The sequence below is a fragment of the Frankliniella occidentalis genome, unplaced genomic scaffold (assembly GCF_000697945.3).
Source record: "Frankliniella occidentalis isolate FOCC.00 unplaced genomic scaffold, Focc_3.1 Scaffold2478, whole genome shotgun sequence".
In the NCBI taxonomy this organism is placed as follows: domain Eukaryota; kingdom Metazoa; phylum Arthropoda; class Insecta; order Thysanoptera; family Thripidae; genus Frankliniella; species Frankliniella occidentalis.
The window spans coordinates 12,400-12,938 of NW_026269559.1; the positions used below are offsets into that span (position 1 = coordinate 12,400).

The 539-nt window shown below is 52.3% G+C and overlaps 1 protein-coding gene across 1 annotated transcript; it reads right to left on the bottom strand.

The window, feature by feature from the left end:
- On the bottom strand, nt 1–321 carry LOC127751961 (LIM domain only protein 3-like; the record flags this gene model as incomplete). The annotated part of the gene is made up of 2 exons (XM_052276308.1): nt 188–321; nt 1–97 (listed from the first exon to the last, which is right to left on the bottom strand). Coding segments are annotated over exons 1-2 (231 nt in total), but the record flags the coding sequence as incomplete, so codon positions are not given.
- Between the last annotated feature and the right edge of the window lie 218 nt (nt 322–539).

The following is a 539-nucleotide window of genomic DNA, read 5'->3' on the forward strand; positions in this document are numbered from 1 at the left end:
CTCGAGGTGGTACACGTTGTGTCTGGCCCTCATGACCATCTCGAAGGCCGGGATCACCTTGGAGCAGGCGGCGCAGTAGCCCGTGCTGCCAAACAACCTAGGGACACACAAATGGACATCGTCAGGACATGACGCCCACTCAAACTAGCACTTAAAAGAAGCAAGAAAGTTGCATCGCAAAACCAACCTCAGGTAATCCCTTCGACATAGCAGCAGGTTGGCCTTGGTGTAGAGCGTGGAGCCCACCTCGCCCAGCCTGCAGTCGCAGCAGCCGCACTTGAGGCAGTCCTCGTGCCAGAGCATGTCCAGGGCCTTGAGCATGTACCTGTGAACAGCAGGGCGAGCAGCGGTTAGTGGGGTTCCTGGACTCGGTTTCACTGATAAACTAAGTGTGCATAACTGCTACACTTGTAAGTGTGCAACAGCGACTTGAATACTTGCAAGTGTGGAACTCAGTAGTTCTGCACTTGCAAGTGTGCAAGTATTTAACTTGCAGTTGCACACTTTCAAGTGTTAAGCACTTGCACACTTAGTTTATC